Here is a 299-nt window from a genome sequence, read left to right on the forward strand (position 1 = left end):
AAATGAATTATTTCTAAAACCCTTTCAAAACACTTTAATTTCTCTCCCAGACGAACCCACAATGGGACAACTAGACTTAGACAACCCGGTGTTCGTGAGTTATGTCTTCTACTCGGCTATACTGGCCCTCAAGATGCTGCTCATGGGACCGATCACCGGCTATTTCCGGATCACCAAGAAGGTAGGCGTAGTGCTGTAAGGTTTTGGGGTTTTAGTTTCGTTTGTTGTGTAGTTTTCCTCTTGGTTCTGTTTTTGTTGTCTATGATTTTGGATATTTTCATATCCTACTCACTGTAGGA

The 299-nt window shown here is 41.8% G+C and overlaps 1 protein-coding gene across 1 annotated transcript in view; it reads left to right on the plus strand.

Moving 5' to 3' along the window:
• The window catches only part of LOC119582040 (microsomal glutathione S-transferase 1-like), a gene marked incomplete in the record, with an annotated part of 7,840 nt that overhangs the window by 3,183 nt on the left and 4,358 nt on the right, over positions 1 to 299 (plus strand). The window contains 1 exon segment of the mRNA XM_037930279.1: positions 51 to 181. Within this exon segment, the coding sequence (XP_037786207.1) occupies positions 62 to 181 (120 nt within the window).

Source organism: Penaeus monodon, chromosome 15 (assembly GCF_015228065.2).
Source record: "Penaeus monodon isolate SGIC_2016 chromosome 15, NSTDA_Pmon_1, whole genome shotgun sequence".
Lineage (NCBI taxonomy): Eukaryota > Metazoa > Arthropoda > Malacostraca > Decapoda > Penaeidae > Penaeus > Penaeus monodon.